This window comes from Lactuca sativa, chromosome 7, assembly GCF_002870075.4.
Source record: "Lactuca sativa cultivar Salinas chromosome 7, Lsat_Salinas_v11, whole genome shotgun sequence".
NCBI lineage: Eukaryota > Viridiplantae > Streptophyta > Magnoliopsida > Asterales > Asteraceae > Lactuca > Lactuca sativa.
In genome coordinates this window covers 72,603,005-72,618,031 of record NC_056629.2, presented here as the reverse complement: position 1 = coordinate 72,618,031, position 15,027 = coordinate 72,603,005, and the positions used below count along the sequence as shown (strand labels likewise).

General features: G+C 34.6%; 1 protein-coding gene and 1 long non-coding RNA gene across 2 annotated transcripts; one reads left to right on the top strand and one right to left on the bottom strand.

Moving 5' to 3' along the window:
• The first annotated feature begins 6,283 nt into the window (after positions 1-6,283).
• LOC111881638 (uncharacterized) lies at positions 6,284-7,378 on the top strand. Its single transcript, XR_002846899.3, has 3 exons — positions 6,284-6,670; positions 6,769-6,874; positions 7,125-7,378. It is a non-coding gene; the product is annotated as an uncharacterized LOC111881638 (long non-coding RNA).
• A 1,180-nt stretch (positions 7,379-8,558) lies between these two features.
• LOC111881641 (uncharacterized) lies at positions 8,559-10,791 on the bottom strand. Its single transcript, XM_023878042.3, has 4 exons — positions 10,106-10,791; positions 9,558-9,628; positions 9,096-9,456; positions 8,559-9,005 (listed from the first exon to the last, which is right to left on the bottom strand). The coding sequence occupies exons 1-4, from the start codon at positions 10,220-10,222 to the stop codon at positions 8,793-8,795; spliced, it is 762 nt and encodes a 253-aa protein (XP_023733810.1). The 5' UTR covers positions 10,223-10,791; the 3' UTR covers positions 8,559-8,792.
• Between the last annotated feature and the right edge of the window lie 4,236 nt (positions 10,792-15,027).

Below are 15,027 nucleotides of genomic sequence, written 5' to 3'. Positions count from 1 at the left end.
TGTAATTATAAGATAATTGCAATTTTGGCTATGGATTGTCTTAAATTAAGGAGTGGACGAATTCTATGGGGAAACCCATAAGGAAATCATCCAAGGCCTTAATTAATGGACTCCATGGGTTGCTTAGGGCTTAAGCATCCAATTTAGGGTTTCCTTGTTAGATAACCCTAATAGCCTCCTATATATATAGATCCCTTATGACCTAAAAACGTGGCTAAGCTTTATTCTAGGGTTAGAACACGTTTTGGGCAGCCTCCATCCTCTCTCCTCTTCATCCTCTTGCTTATGGTGTTTGTGAACCATTAGAGGAGTGACATTTGTGACTCTAAGCTTTCTAAAGTCAATACAAGGAGGAATTGGGATTGTTATTGCTACATAACAATCAAGGTAATATCTTAAACCTATTTTCATGTTAATATGATTACTTGAATGCTAGAATTAGGGTTTATAGTCTTGGATAAATTGCATGTACAATAGAGAAACCTAGATCCAAGCATTAGGGTTTGTATGAGCACATAGGATGTTCTTATGACCAAAACCCATCACTATCCATACTCTTGGACTAAGGACAATTGACTAAGTCTAATCCATACTTTCAAAAAACATCTACAGTTTACGAGCCTGTTAACGTTCCATTGGACTGTCTAGAAAGGTCTGTGGTCTTCATCTATATTCCGCTAGGTGACTGGAACATCGTCAACATCGAGACCTCTTGTCATTTTGTTTCATCAAATATCAACTATTTCATCTACCCATGTTATACCCAACATATTTGTAGATAAGAATACATATACAGTTCAAAACCTGTATAAAACATTCATTCAACATCCATTTCAAATAAACAAACAACATATATACACATAGCACGTATTTTATATAAAATATTTCATATTGATGTGTAAGATGAAAGTGACTATACACTCACCTTATAAGACGGTGATTGGACAGCACTTCGTCCCTTAAAACAATCTTTTTCGATGAAACCAGAATGTTTTCTCAAAAATCGGGCTCTGCGCGAGCAAAGTTTCGACTCGAAAAAAACTCTTTTTCTCGGAGACTTCGGGGCTCCGGGCTTTCTTCATGTACGCGGGGCAGCCTCACATCCTATTTATAGGAGACCGAAGCTCCTGATTACATTGGGCGTAATCTTCATGTACGCGGGGCGTACTGCCTTGCGAGGCTCTACGCTAGGCGTAGACCGAGTACTTTGGGCGTACCGAGATACGTGGCTCCGGAAGTGTCAAGCGTGCGAGATACGTGTCGCATGCAAGGGAGTATGCGACGTGGCCAATCTCGAACCGTGTACACGAGTACACTGGGCGTAGTCCTATTTTTCAAACTTCAAAAATTCGTAACTTTCGCATACGAACTCCGTTTTTGACGTTCTTTATATACACGCGTAGGTGAAACCGTGCTCTACAACTTTCGTTAAGACTTAAGGGGCTGTTTGGTAGCCTCTTAATTGAAAAATTAAGAGGCAACCTCTTAAAAGTTCAGATTTAGAGTGTTTGGTTGGATCTTATTTTTTTGCCTCTTAATCTTAAAATGCCTCTTAATTTTTCAGATATAAGATTGTATCTGAAAAGAAAAAAAAAGGCGCGTTCCTATTTTACCCCAGACAAGTTCCTCCTCTTTTCTATTTCACGATACGACTTCCCCCAAGCCATCTCCGACAACCTGCAACCCACCGGTCACCGCCTCCACCGCCTGCCCTCCGATCCGGTCACCGCCGCCATCCCCTTTGCATCCAACTCCTTCAAAACTCGAAGACAACATCATCAAGTAAGATTTATCCTAAAATTGATTTTATGTAATCAATTTAAGAGCTCTGTTTCTTCCTTCCTTTGTCGACGAAGCTAGACCCATAACCTCCTCCCATAGTCGATGCCTCTTCCACCATAGTTGTCTTCGCTTCCGTCTTCCCCACAACCACCGCCCTGGAGAAATCAATTTCTAGGTTTGACATCTGCAATCGATTTCCAGGTTTGACGTTCATTTCTCTATCAATCAGATGTTTTGAAATAAATTCTGAGATCTTGTGTTATTGATTATGTGAATAACATCATGATTTTGATTTTGGATTCAAAGTTTCTGATTTTTTTGGTGCTCTCTTTGATTGAATTGATTATGTATATAACATTAATAACATAATGTTGTTAATTTCATCATAAATTCCATCAGATGCTTTGCACTCAAAGTTGTCGACAGAATTGATGAACATCTGCTCTGATATATGAAGCAAGTAGGAGCTTGGGTTTGACCATTTTAAAAGGTGTGAGAAATGTTCCTTTTCTGTTATCTTATGAACATCTGCTCTGGATTTTTTTTTCTTTTTGGTGCTATTTTATGCAAAATTAGTTGCAGATAATGAGTTTGCTTCCTTTTCCTCTTTTGTTTGTTGTGAATTTATAAATTTAAACTTATGATTGATTATATTGTGGCTTGGGAATCTGAGATTGAGCAGCTGAATATGGAACACTTGCAAGTACATATATGCTAAAAGATCATTATGGATTTCAAGGGTTTGATGTTCATTTCTATCATCCTACTTTCAAGGAAAGATCATTAATTTATTATGTTTTGATGGTAAATGGCAGGTTTTAAGTGTTTTCAAGAAGTTGAAAGAAGTTGAAGGATAGTTGATGATTGTTTAGATTTGTTTTGATGATTGTTTAGATTTGTATAGATTGTTTATATTATTATTTTTTATAATTATTTTAGAAGTTTTTATCTCAATTATTTTGATAATTTTGTAACAAAAGTATTGAATTTAAAAAAAAACAATAAAAAAAAGAAGGGTAAAATGGTCATTTTATAAATCAGGAGAACAATTCAGAGGTTCCAACCAAACAATATGTAAAAAATTTAGTTCTTAAAAATTCAGACCCTCTTAGAAATTCAGACATCTTAAAAATTCAGATCTTAAAAATTCAGATCCAGCCAAACAGCCCCTCCGTCGGCTAATTTTGACTTATTTTTAAAGTTTTATTTTTAACAGTCCGGGACAAGAAAAGTCCGTTAAAAATTCATAACTTCTTCATCCGACGTTCGTATTCGTCTATCTTTTTACCGTTAAACTACTATAAACAAGATCTTCGATTCTCGTTTAGATTATGTTGGCTAAAAATTGTTTGATCTATAATTTGAATTTCAAGCTGCACACTACTATACCGATTCTTAGAAAAATCATAACTTCCTCATACGAAGTATGATTTTGACGTTCTTTTTATGAAAGTTCTCGGTGTAATGAATACTACGACTTTAATTTAGATCACAAAGGCTAAAATGCACTTTATCGTAAACTCACTTTTTACGTCATATAGCGTCGTGTCGGTTCTATTGCGAAACTTCGACATGTCCTAACTTCTTTGTAATAAATCGGATTTTGGTATTCTTTATATCTCCGAAATCCTTCTTTCGACCACTACAACTTTCTTCATAGATCGGCTTTATCTAACATTTCACTTTCGACATTTATTTTATCCTTAATTTATTATTCATCATAATTAAATATAAGGCTCATAAATTCACCTAATTCATTCTTATTACTTCAAAAAATGTTACAATAGTTGACCTAGACTATTACATCGTGTTTAATGTTTAGCCCAGAAACACGGACGTTACAATTCTCTCCCCCTGAGAATGATTTTGTCCTCAGAATCATACATCAGCAAACAAATATGGATAGCAACTCATCGTGTCCAACTCCCTAGGACCATGATATTTGGACAAAACCAAAAAAAATAACCCTAAAAGAAGATCTAAACAACTACAAGGCAAGGCTCAAGCTTTATACCAGAAAAGTGTCGTGGATGAGGCAAGGATTCTGGATCTATACGCTCCTTTTTGTATCTTCAACCTTTTCCTTCTTCCAATGGCTTCAACACACACTAAAAACACCCAAAATGGCTCACGATCACTCGAAGTAGCTTTAGGGTTTCGAGATTTAGGGTTAGGGCAGTGGAGGCTGGAAATGAGGCCAACACCTTGGGGTTAAGGTATTTAAATAAGGTGCAAAACCCTGGGATTAGGGTTTCATTTTACCCAGCCAACTCATCGAGTTGAGACCTCCCAACTCGTTGAGTTGGTCACCAAAACACATGGTCCAAAACATCTCTACTCTACGAGTTTGGGGCCTCCAACTCATCGAGTTGCTATATAAAAAAAATGAATAGTTATAAGTTAAATACATACCAGGAACCAGGCGTTACACACCAAAAACATCAAAACTTGTAAATAAATAGAGGAGGAACAATATGAAGGCTAGGGTTTACACTCAAGTGGCTCTCTGATGGGATGGGGCTTGTAAGCGGCCAACAACACAGAGATAACACCTTTAAATATGGGATAAAACCCTAAATACATGGGCTTGAGATGGAACAGCCTTCGTGTTGTGAAGGGCCTTTTCCAACAAGGCCCAAGTCAGCTTAAGCCCAAACTGTTTCCAACCTAAAACTAACCCTTTTAGTCTGAAGCGTTATTCTCTTAGCTCGAAAACCTCATTCCTTTAGGTCCAAAACTTCATCATTTAAAACCCGGAACATTCTCTTGATCAAATCAAAGTTCATCTTTCTGGATAAAGAAACATCCTGAAACTGAATGTTACATTAATGTAAAATGAATAAAAGTTAGAATTTTACATATACTTATGGTACCCTAAAACAAAGGTAAAGTTGTTGTTGTTGTTGTTGTTGTTGTTGTTGTATATTTATGCAATATGTTTATCTTTGTTTTTTTTATCTTGTAATTTTAGGGGACAACATATGTTTATGATTTGTTAAATAGATCATATATTTCAAATCATGGAATGAAGGTTGATCAGAGGTTGATAGAACTAAGATGGGAGAAGTTATAGAAGTGCATTTATAATAACTGTCACTAAAGGTTTTTTCTAGTAATGAATTTACAATAGTTCTTTGATATAAAACAATACAACATGACTTCAAAAATTAACAAATATTTTCGTACAAAATTTTTACAAATCAGTAAATTCAAACAATTCAGTAAATAAACATCATTTGTCTCTTCCATTAGAATATGCATAATTGAAAGATTTTATATCCTTCATAAGAATGTAATTCATTCCCAATAAACAAATATGCTCACTACTTCTTAAACACAAAATCATGAATCATTTGAGCGAACCTTTTTGTATAGGCTTTGAATCATGAGTACAAGATATATATATATATATATATATATATATATATATATATATATATATATATATATAAGCAATGACGGATTCATAATAGTCCAAGGGGGTGCATAGACTCCATTTGGCTAAGAATCTTACCTCCAATGTCAACTTTGGGCTATGAGCGACGATAAATCATGACTCAGGGAAACACTCAAAAGTAGGGCATCAGTTATGGGTCAAATGGTATTCGATAAAAAATGAAAAACTATAAAGTGATAAACCAAAAAAGGAAACATGCCATCACCATTAGAAGCAGCAAGCTCGGTGCTAAACAGAATAGTAGGCTACAAGGAGTAGGTGCGATAAGTGCACCATACTCCGTCCCCTCCCTTCAACATATTGAGCTCAAACTCAATTCATTACAAAGGATTGGAGAAGAGGGAGAAATCTAAACTCAATTGTTTTTCCCACTTTTCAATTTTTTTTCTTGCAACTTAACCCACCCCTCTAAAGTAGCAAGTTATACATGTAGTGTGGCAAAACCAATGTGGCAAACAAAAAGTTGAGGTGAAATCAATCATAGTGAATCACCGATTTTTGATTCGAGGACTTAAACTCTCAAAGACCAAGATTCAAAGACAAATCCATCTACTCATATGATTGCCTATTTGCATGAAGCTCTTTTGTGGTTGATAGTTATGCCTTTTAGGAGTTCAAACACCCAAACTAACAACATGCACGAGTCTAAGATGTGTATGTGGTAATGTGAGCATAATGAGATTTTAAGGTAGTATTTGTGATTTATCTTTGTCGCTTTACTTCGCTTTTATTTTATTGGGGTAATTTCATATGTTTTGATCCAATGCCATGTCTAGTTCTAGGGATTAATTGAAGAATTCTAGTTTGTGATTTGACAAAATTGCAAGAGTGGTCCATGTGGTATGTCAAAACTAGCAAGTTTGGACTCGCAAGGGTGGTCCAATAGTTTGGTTTTGTTGCGAGTTTGGTCCAATTTGGTTTGAACTTTTTTGTATTGATGATTTTGCCCCTTATTATTTTATTTTTCATTTTTGTTTTATTACAAAAATTAAAAAACTATTAAAAACAAAACAAAAATAGAATACTTTTCTCTCTCTCTCTCTCTCTCTCTCTCTCTCTCTCTCTCTCTCTCTCTCTCTCTCTCTTAACCGCTTAGAAAACCTGCAACAAGACCTAAACATGGTTTTCGAAGATATGGAGCGTCGTCTCTTCTCGTTGGACCTCCCTTTCACAGATCGGATGCATCAAACTCTCCACCTCTATGCCCTAGCTTCCGTCTTCAGAGGAGACGATCTAGAACTCGATCTATCGACGAACGACCAAAAGGGGATAGGCCACCGTTGCAGATCCAACTCCGATTAGGGTTCTCGTCTTCAGCCCCGTCGTCTCCGCCATCACCACCCTCTCATCTCAAAGTCGTCGTCACCTACAGAAAACCCTAATTAATCTGAAGTCGTTGTTATCTAAATAGATAGGGTTTTGATGTCATCGGTAAGCTACAGCCCAAGCACCTCCTCCCACCTTTATGCTAGTTAGCTTGTTACATAGTCTTAAGTCACTACCTGAATTTTATTCTGATCGATTTGCAGGTTTCAAAAGAAGAGGGAGAAGGGGAAACAGTGAGGCCATTTTACATATTTGCATCTCTTGGAATCGATTTGAGGCCATGAAATTGTTGTCTAAATCTGTATACAGGTGGGTCTTGATTTATTTGAAGATAGATTTGTAGGTGGGGTCTGAATTTATCATTCTTCTTTGCTACCAGATTACCCAAATAAGGAGACCCCCAAAATAACTGGTTCCTTCATTTGATTTTGAATGTTTTATGTACTTAAAAATTGATGAACATTCATAGATAGATTGGTGCTTTTGAGTTTTGAATCAGATTTTGGTTATGATTGCTAAATATTTGATGATTTAGATCGAATCAACTTTTCTTTTGCAGGAATTTGAAACAAGAAACAAAAATGATTTTTGATTTATGATTCTTTTATAGTGGTGGCATCCGGTGGTGGTGGTGGTGGCGGGAGGTGGTGATGGTGGCTGTAGGTGGTGATTAATGAAGGAAGTGGTGGATGGTAGTGATTTAGATGGTCGAAGTAGATGAAGTTAGGCACATATGTCAGTTCCAATGGAGAGAGAGAGAGAGAGAGAGAGAGAGATTTTATTTTTGTTTTATTTTTAATAGTTTTTTAATTGTTGTAATAAAACAAAAATGAAAAATAAAATAATAAGGGGCAAAATCATCAATACGAAAAAGTTCAAATAAAATTGGACCAAACTCGCAATAAAACCATATTGGACCATCCTTACAAGCCCAAATCTTTTTTAACCAAAATTGCTAGTTTGACATACCATAGGAATCATTCTTGTAATTTTGTCGTGTGATTTTTGTGAATTGTGTTTACTATATATATAGGGTTTAGTTTTTGAATTAAATAAGTTCTAGGGATTAATAAAAAAAAATGATTTTGTAATATATACATCAGCCACGTTGTTTGGAATTTAGAAATTTGTGATATTTTCCTTCACATCTTCACGTGTGTTCTGTAAGTCTATAGATTGTAATTTTATCTTGTCTTCGGTAGCTCATTCATCACTCATAAATGTGTTCTGACTTTTTACTTTTTACTTCTTACCTCTGTCCAAATGTTTGTTGTTATTTTTGTAAATTATAATTTGTTTCTCAATGGCTCAACCCAAATCAACTGGACAAACATGACCAGTTGATCAAATATTCAGATTTCAATGTGTTTTTTAAAATTTCATTGTTTACCATTTGTCAAATCACTCAAATTGGTTAAATAAATGTTTCAACAGTGTAAACACATCATGTGTAACTCTGTATGAGTGCAATACCCATTTATTTGTTTGTATATTCTTGGTGTTTGTTATGATGTAAGTGATAAAATGAAAGAAATGATTTATCAATTGTTAATTTTTTCAATTTCTCCTTACATAACATAATGGGAAGTGATTCGAACACAACATATACACAACATTTTATATTTAAAAAATAGTCGTACAATAATACAACATTTTAAAACACATTGTTGTGTCGAGTATTTTTGTTGTTACAAATCTCCATTGATTCCAGATTTTAAGGGAGTTTCATATGTTTTAAAGTCAATTTATGTTTGTGTTTTAACCCAATATGGCTTTTCAAGAGACATCTGATTAACAAATTCAACTGCATATCTATTGCCATCATTTCCATTAAAATAAATAACCCCCCTTTAGTTAATTTGTTCCATCAAAGCAAATGGCATTAGGTCTTTGGTATAAAAAGAACCTTTTGTTCGAAATATATAGAACACACATTTGTACATTTCAAGTTTCGACAACTCAAAAGAAAAATATTATGTACACGAATCCACAATTAAAAAACTTAATGAATAGATAGAACACTTAAAAACCTTTAAATCACCCAAACAAACCAACAAAAGAATTCATCTTTCTCTCCCATTCTCATAACCCACAAATCTAAGAAACTTTCTCTACAAAAAACCTCCTTCTAAACCACAAAACCACTCAAAACCCTAAAAATTAACCACCATAAAACGTTTAACCAAAATCTAACTCATTTCTTTCCATATATAGCAAAACCCTCTATTTATACACCCCATACACTTAAAGCCACAGGATCTTGCCAAGATATCTTCCTCTTCACAGGCTTAACCCTCGAACCTGAACCCAGACCCATACCCGGACCTGGACCCAAATCCAAACCAGAACCACCCGGAACATTCCTAAAGATTGATAGCCGCACATTTGTGTGATGATGATCAAACGGTTGACATTGATCTTGTAATTCCTCTTCTTCTCTCTATATTCAAAAAATAGTATATAATTAGAACAAGTGAAACAACTAATAAACAATAATAAAAGTTTGTAATAAAAAATTGTATTAACTTACAGAAATCTGGTTCAAGTCGATTACGGGTTTTTTTTGACCCATGGGTTCTTGATATCCAAAAAGGTTGTTTTGCGGGTTTGAATCAAGAAATGGGTTAATCTTTGGCCCGTTGATCCTGACCCGTTGGTTTGAAATTGCTCTTTGAACAGATTGTTCTTTTACATGTAAAGAATTTCCAAGATTCAAGTCGAATTCAGGAGCTTTTTTCTTGATGTTGTGTAAAGGTGATTGCTTTTCATGATTAACCTTCTCTTTTTTGCTTTTTTTGACTCGGGTTGGGTGCGATTTTGAAAATAATTGTTCTTTTGGAGTCGATGATGACTTGTTATTTGTTAGGAATTTGTATCTTTGCCTCAAGAACCTGTATTTGTAGACATAGAAAGTTGAGATCATGAACGAATGAAAAAGTATTTAAAAGTAAAAAAACAGGTTAATAGAACAAAATTAGTAAGCTTATTATACCTAACTTCGGCTTGTAAGGTTAGTTTCTTTTGTTTCAAAGCCATTAAATTGCTTCTTCGAGCTTCTGTTTCCTGTTAAATAACATAAAATATGTCAAAATATTAAAGAAAGAACAGCGAACACATATACTTGACTATAACCAAATGAGAAATTAATGGTGAAATTTTCAAAAAGAAAAGATTTCGATTTATCAAAATTTGATGAACAGATAACTCCTCTCTTTCTTTCACAGAATCAATCAAGAACAAAAGTAAGAAAATAGATCATCGATTGAACAAAACCCACAACATAAACGTTAAATTCATCAAGAAATCATTGGCATACAGATCAAACATATTATAGATCGTGGGAAACAATAAGCATGAATCGAAATTTCAAAAAAGATTTTTTAGAAAAAATCGAAGGATATTAAGAACCCTAAACTATATCAACGCATAAGATCAAAATAACAAGAACCCTAAATAAGGTCATCGACACAAATCCGACCCAGAACCCAAAAAAACAAGAGATCATTAGATCAAAAACAAAAGATAAATAAAGATCATCACCTGTTGTAACTCTATAAAATCTTGAAGAAGGGTTTGATGCTTAATTCTTGCCCTAGCATCCTCATACGACGCATGAGAAGACGAATCAAAAGTAACCCTTTTCATCTTCTTACTCATCAGATCTCAAGTTTCGTGAAGAAGAAATAAAAAGACGAGACTCTCGAGAGAGAGAAGGGTGTGGGGAAGATGAAGAAAGACTTAAATAAAGAAAGACGAAAGGGTGTGATGGGTGATGAGAAGTTTCTTGCTTTCCCTGTTTTCTCTGTTGTTGTTTGTGATGAATATGAATATGGATATCTGACCAAATAGAAAGCCCCAAAAAGACCACATTTTGGGGGTTGCAGAAGGGTATATCTGTAATAATCATAATTAAATCGGTGGGTTTGGTTGGAATTTGAAGACATCTCATCTATCTATCTCTCTTTTCTTCTTTTTCTCTGTATCTTTCAAGATTTTTGTTTTTTGTATTTCTTGTTCGACATAAATCTTGGTCCAAGTTGGGCCATTGATGAGGGGTGCGTGTTGACTCTTCGGCTCCATGTTTTGTTGATGATGGGTTCGTGGGTGGACAGCAAGATAAATAAAGGAAAAGATTTGTAGAGAGAGAAAGAGGATCAGGATGAAAGAGGAAGTGTGTAAGTATGTGTTTTGCAGTTGGTGATCGTACCTTGTTTTTAGGCCTGAGTTTCCTCGCTGGCTGGTTTTAATTTAGATTGTGATTGTGATGGTGAATCGTGATCCAGTGCGCGAAATTACGTTTTTACCCTTCTTGTAGCTTTTCTTGGTGAAGGCCGGCTGTTTTCCCGGAACTCCGTATCTAAAGTCGAGACTTGACATCATGAGAGTAGAGTTTCTTTTAACAAAATTACGAAATGTATCGGATTTTCTTTTTATAATTTTTTTTATAAAGATGGTTTCTAAATTTGAAAAACCTTACAAGAAAAGTCATTATGGCTAACTAGTTCGTTAAGTTGTTAAGTTTCGTTAAATGTAAACCCTTGCTATTGAAATGACAAATTTAACCCTTAGACTCTCTTGTGACCAAACATTTCCCCTTCATCTCTGTGAAATCAATAACACGTCCTCTTTCTTCATCAATTCATCGCCTCCTCGTTCGAATTTTACTCACTTTGTTACCCATCGGAAAACCCTAACCCCCTTCATAAACCCCATTGTCGTCATCAAGGTCGGAAACCTTATCATAAATAACAATGAAGTTTGAAAGAGACAATAGGGTGGAGATTTTAGGGAAAATGTCGATTTCAAAGAATCTTACTCTATGGCAAACATCATGCCCACTATATCGGATACAAAGTACATTATTTGGTATCGACCCTTATCACGGACGATGGTTTTGCGCCCATTATAGAGATTATCTCTTTCGACTACATACGACTAGTTTCTCTTTAGCTTGTGGTAAGTAATTTTTTAAAGTTTGACATTGTTGAAATATATTATAAACGTGTGTTTTGGCACTTGCACAAGGAATGAATTATGTAATTTACCCTAATGTAAATGTAATTAGGCATCAAATGTTTCTTAGTCATTGATGTGTTTCGTTTGTTATTATGTGCTTCATATGTTCTAATATAAGTGTTTGCTAGTTATTGATAGTTGCTATAAATAACATGATGACTGGTTTAAAAATGTTGTTTTTTGGGAATTAAATTGAAAATGGTATTGGTGGTAGCAGAGGATGATAATGATGAAAAACATTAGTGGTGGTGGTTATAGGTGGTGTCATACGGTGAGGATGGTGTCTAAATATGGTTTTATATTTTTAAGAAAGATTTTATAAATGGTTATTATGACATGAAAGTTATATTAGGTCATGTATAATAAGTTAACCCTTACTTTTAACAGTTTTAGATATAAGGCCTAAGGTTGTACCTATCTTTCATCTTTCATTTTTCATGTGTCGCCTCAATGTCACCTCATCTTCCCATGGCTCTCCTTTCACTCTTCAAAACCCAGGAAATTGTCACCTTTTGGGTTATTAATACATATGTACATACAATAGTAACGTAACAGAATAAACAAATTAATTCCTATGTGTGCATGCACCCAACGATCTAGAATTTACTAATTATAGCAACCCACTTTAATTTAGCTAAAGAAGGATAAACATATTTACCTCCTAATCTTTTAATTGAGACCTTATGATTACCAACTATTGCAAAGGATGAAGGATCCAACGGAGAATCCCTCTAATGTAGTTAGACTCAAGACTCCAATAAGCAAAATAACGAAACCCTTATAAAGGAAATTTCAAAAATTCCATAACCTTGGAGATAGGTTATAATTTTTGAATAGGAGAATATGCATATATATATATATATATATATATATATATATATATATATATATATATATATATATAGAGAGAGAGAGAGAGAGAGAGAAAGGACGAGAGAGGAAAGAAGAACAACAACAACAATAACAACAAAATTTTGAGGAAAAACTAGGTCTAGGGTTTGATCCCAATTGTTCGACAATACCTCCTCAGGACCAAAGTGAATATCTATTCGGATCATGCACCTATAAAGCACTTACTAATCAAGAAATATTCAAAGCCGAGGTTAATATGTTGGATGCTGCTTCTACAAGAGTTCAATATAGAAATCAAGGATAAAAGTGGAAAAGAGAATTTGGTCGCGAATCATCTAAGTCGAATCGTACCACCCAAAGACACCATACCAATCTGTGACACATTTCCGGACGAGCATTTGTTCGTTACCAATAAAGCTTCATGGTATGCGGACATTGTCAATTACTTGGCCACGAATCAATTCCCCCTGGAATCCACACGTTGGCAAAAGGACAAAATCAAGAAGGAATCAAAGAGGTATTGATAGGTGTATAAATAGCCCTTTATTTATGTCACACCCCCAAACCAAGGATGGCGGAAACGTCCAGGGGTGGAGGACTTCATGTTCAGTATCACAACAATATGTATAATAGTGCTCAAAGTAAATACAACCATCATAAATATAATTGAAAAAGATACACCAAAGTATATGTTTACATGTTTCAAAATCAATTACATTATGATGACAAAAATAAATTGTTGACGGTTTAACGTCCCATCCTCAAAGCGCTGAAGTTTTCCTGTTTCACTGAATTCCTGAGAATACAAGTAGTTTTGAAAAAGTGTCAACAATTAAGTTGGTGAGTTCATAAGAGTTTTGTTTGGAGTAGAAACCGTTTTCCTTTTAAAAGCGATAGGATATGAATCCAGAAAATCCAATATTTTCTTAGTTAGGTGTAAACAAAATATTCCTATATGATGTGTTGATGAACCCTAGATTGACCCGTAGATTTCCTCTATAATTGTCCAGCGTATATAAGTTATAGAAGATTTAAGTTAGATAAAACGTCGAATGTAATGGGTCCGCCCTAGGTCCACAACCAAACGAGGAACAGGAGATGAGGCGGGCACCACCAATTCTAAGCCAATCCAGACTAAATTCTTGTATGACTCAAGCATATACGCTCAATGATTATAGTTGAAGTCTAACAATGTGAACCTTTAATGTGAATATAACCTATACATATCATAGTTCACCGGGGAGTAATAGAGATTAGTGAACCTGAACTATGCATATGATAGCTTATCAGAAGTGATGGTGAATATAACCTATATGATGTGTTAATGTATCCTAGATTGACCCGTAGATTTCCCCTATGATTGTCCAGCGTATATAAGTTATATAAGATTTAGGTTAGATAAAACGTCGAATGTAATGGGTCCGCCCTAGGTCCACAACCAAACGAGGAACAGGAGATGAGGCGGGCACCACCAATTCTAAGCCAATCCAGACTAAATTCTTGCATGACTCAAGCATATACGCTCAACGATTATAGTTGAAGTCTAACAATGTGAACCTTTAATGTGAATATAACCTATACATATCATAGTTCACCGGGGAGTAATAGAGATTAGTGAACCTGAACTATGCATATGAATAGCTTATCGAAAGTGATGTGATGGTGAATATAACCTATACATATCAAAAGTGATGGTGAATGTGAATATAACCTATACATATCATAGTTCACCGGGGAGTAATAGAGATTAGTGAACCTGAACTATGCATATGAATAGCTTATCGAAAGTGATGTGATGGTGAATATAACCTACACATATCAAAAGTGATGGTGAATGTGAATATAACCTATACATATCATAGTTCACCGGGGAGTAATAGAGATTAGTGAACCTGAACTATGCATATGAATAGCTTATCGAAAGTGATGTGATGGTGAATATAACCTATACATATCAAAAGTGATGGTGAATGTGAATATAACCTATACATATCATAGTTCACCGGGGAGTAATAGAGATTAGTGAACCTGAACTATGCATATGAATAGCTTATTGAAAGTGATGGTGAATTCCTTTCTTGTAATTAAGTTCCTAGGGTAGATGAAACATAAACTATACCTATTATAGTTTATTACTTTGTTTGTAATATGTATTTACCATAACTATACCGATTATAACTAACGCATTCGTTTGTGGGGGTATAATGGCTTAACTATACTTATTATAGATTATCTTAATCGTCCATAGCGGCAATAACTCTTTTGTAAGTGTAAGACCTTTAATATTGTGTTTGTTATATAAATAACCCTAAACTATACCTATTATAGTTTATCGATTGATTTCGTGGGAAATGAGCATAGGCCTTACTTGTCATAATTTATCAATGTTTATATTTTAATGGATATAGCCTCGTAATATCGTATATATATATATATATATATATATATATATATATATATATATATATATATATATATATTTGTCATACTTGTGAAGGTGTAAATCCACTTGTTTTCTGATGTATGTCTATGTAAGAATACAAAATTTGTCGTATATTGCAACTACACATAATCACATAACAATGTATACCTTG